This window comes from Palaemon carinicauda, chromosome 7 (genome assembly GCF_036898095.1).
Source record: "Palaemon carinicauda isolate YSFRI2023 chromosome 7, ASM3689809v2, whole genome shotgun sequence".
Lineage (NCBI taxonomy): Eukaryota > Metazoa > Arthropoda > Malacostraca > Decapoda > Palaemonidae > Palaemon > Palaemon carinicauda.
Genome location: NC_090731.1, coordinates 107,549,674 through 107,552,173, shown reverse-complemented (window position 1 = coordinate 107,552,173; position 2,500 = coordinate 107,549,674). Strand labels below are relative to the sequence as shown.

Genomic DNA, 2,500 nt, shown 5'->3' with positions numbered 1-2,500 from the left:
AAATTAGATTTGGTGGCAAGGATCACACCTAAAATACTAAGTTATACAGAGTTAAAGAAACAATACCAATACAAAGATCAGAATGTAAAGGAGTCACTGTCGTGGGTAGATACAATATTTTTAAAAGGATGGTATAAAATACAAAAATATCTATTCCCAAAGTGTGAGGAGCAAGGGGAGACGAGATCTGACTACCATATTGTTTGGTCAAACCTGTCTTCACTTCACTGTCGTCAAAATTTTACAAGTAAACCGAGCCTCCAGCGCATGCTGCGATAAGGGGATAATATTTTTTTGGCTGAGATGCCATCGTCTTAATTAGTGGAATCAGCATATTTTGAGAAACCGAACACGAGGGGAACATTTGTTTATGATATATGCCATCATGGAACGACACCTGTTGTCCTTTTGTTACGACTTCACACGTGATCCAGATTGCACCTAGAAGCTTCCATGTCATGATCAAAGAATGTGGTTTAGGGGAACCCAATAGACAAAGAATTGTTAAAAAACAACTCCTTCTATGGAAATGACTACTGCCGACTGTAATTAACTCCGCTCATATTTGGGTATATAAACTTCAAGAAGAGATTGTCCAAGAGAGATAGGACCTGACATAAGACAAGAGAGGAACTATGTCCAAAGCAGATGAGATCCAACTCCTAACGAAATAAGAAACAGAGAAGACCAGAAGTCTGATAGCGCCAGATTCTAACCTTCCCTTCAGACAACAAAAGCCTATCTCCAAAATCCTGTTATGGCCGAGAAGAAGAGGCAAATTGAAGCAGCCAGCCTTCCCTGCTAGTGACGAGAAGTAGCCAACACTGCCTGCAGCTATAGAACATGATTGTTCTATATATATATATATATATATATATATATATATATATATATATATATATATATATATATATATATATATATATATATATATATATGAATATATATATATATATATATATATATATATATATATATATATATATATATATATATATATTTATATATATATGTATACATATATAATAATAATAATAATAATAATAATAATAATAATAATAATAATAATAATAATGTTCAATAGTGGGGCATTCAGAAGAGCACAAACCTCTGCCGGGCCAGCTTATTTTTCTCCCTTGAGTTTGACCTTGACTTTGACCATTGACCTTAATATGTATTCATTAGCGTGGATTTTCATACACTCATATATGGACCAGGTTTGAAGTGTCTGTGACAACGATGTCCAGACTTATGGCTGATTAGGTGAATTGGACATTTTGCTTGACCCTAACCTTGAAACTTTGACCATGACCTTCCGTAATTTAAACCTTTTCATGTTGGTTTTTATATAACAGTTAATAGATGAACACTTCTTTACTCTGGAAATTCTGACCAGGAATCGGCTGACAAAACAAACACACATAAATTACAAACACTCAAACGAGGAGTTTACATAACCTCCCACCTTCGTTGTTGAAGGTAATAATAATAATAATAATAATAATAATAATAATAATAATAATAATAATAACAATAATAATAATAATGATAATAAAAAAATAATAATAATAATAATAATAATAATAATAATAATAATAATAATAATAATAATAATAATAATAATAATAATAATAATAATAATTTCTATATCTAAAATACAGTGAGTGAAGTAGGCTACATTTAACATATCAGTAGGCAATTTTTAGGGTTCAAATTGGCTGTCAGTGGATGAGGGGGGTGATAAATTTTTCTATCTCTGTAATGTAATCCCATTTATTTTAATATCCGAATATGTGTGAGATGCATAACTCTAATTAGACTTACATTCTCTGGAAACCAGGAAGTAACGAAAGGCATCTGGAAGGTGTTTGCATAGGAATGAAGAGTATCGAAGCTTTCAGGCTGTACGTATCCCACCATGGCATACACTGGTCTTGAGAACTGCCGGCATACTGAAAGAGAAAAAAATGTATTATTCAAAGCAGTTTAAGATGATTTTTTCTTTCATAATTTCCATGCAAAATGCGTGAAATATATACAAATATAAATGCATGGGATACAGAAATCACAAATATTTACTTTGACATTTTGGTTGACAGGGAAAGACATATGTAGTAAATAATTCGAAAGCAAAGGTCTAACCAGTTAAAGCTAATGCCAGGGGATTATAATGATATTCCTTTTTCATGATAAGAAAACACGATAGATCAACGAATTGAGGAAGTCTGAGGGCGTGGACTAAAACAGAAAGACCAAACCGATGCAAGGGTCGAAGGCTTTTATACTGCAGTAGACTAGTAACGGCTGAGGATATATATATATATATATATATATATATATATATATATATATATATATATATATATATATATATATATATATATATATATACATATATATATATATGTATATATATATATATATATAATATATATATATATATATATATATATATATATATATATATATCTGTGTGTGTATGTATATATATATATATATA

The 2,500-nt window shown here is 30.3% G+C and overlaps 1 protein-coding gene across 1 annotated transcript in view; it reads right to left on the bottom strand.

The window, feature by feature from the left end:
- The window catches only part of LOC137644477 (glutamate receptor 1-like), a 1,072,045-nt gene that overhangs the window by 680,853 nt on the left and 388,692 nt on the right, over positions 1 to 2,500 (bottom strand). Inside the window, exon 3 of the mRNA XM_068377451.1 lies at positions 1,825 to 1,952. Coding sequence (XP_068233552.1) covers positions 1,825 to 1,952 — 128 coding nt within the window. The remainder of the gene's footprint in view (positions 1 to 1,824; positions 1,953 to 2,500) is intronic.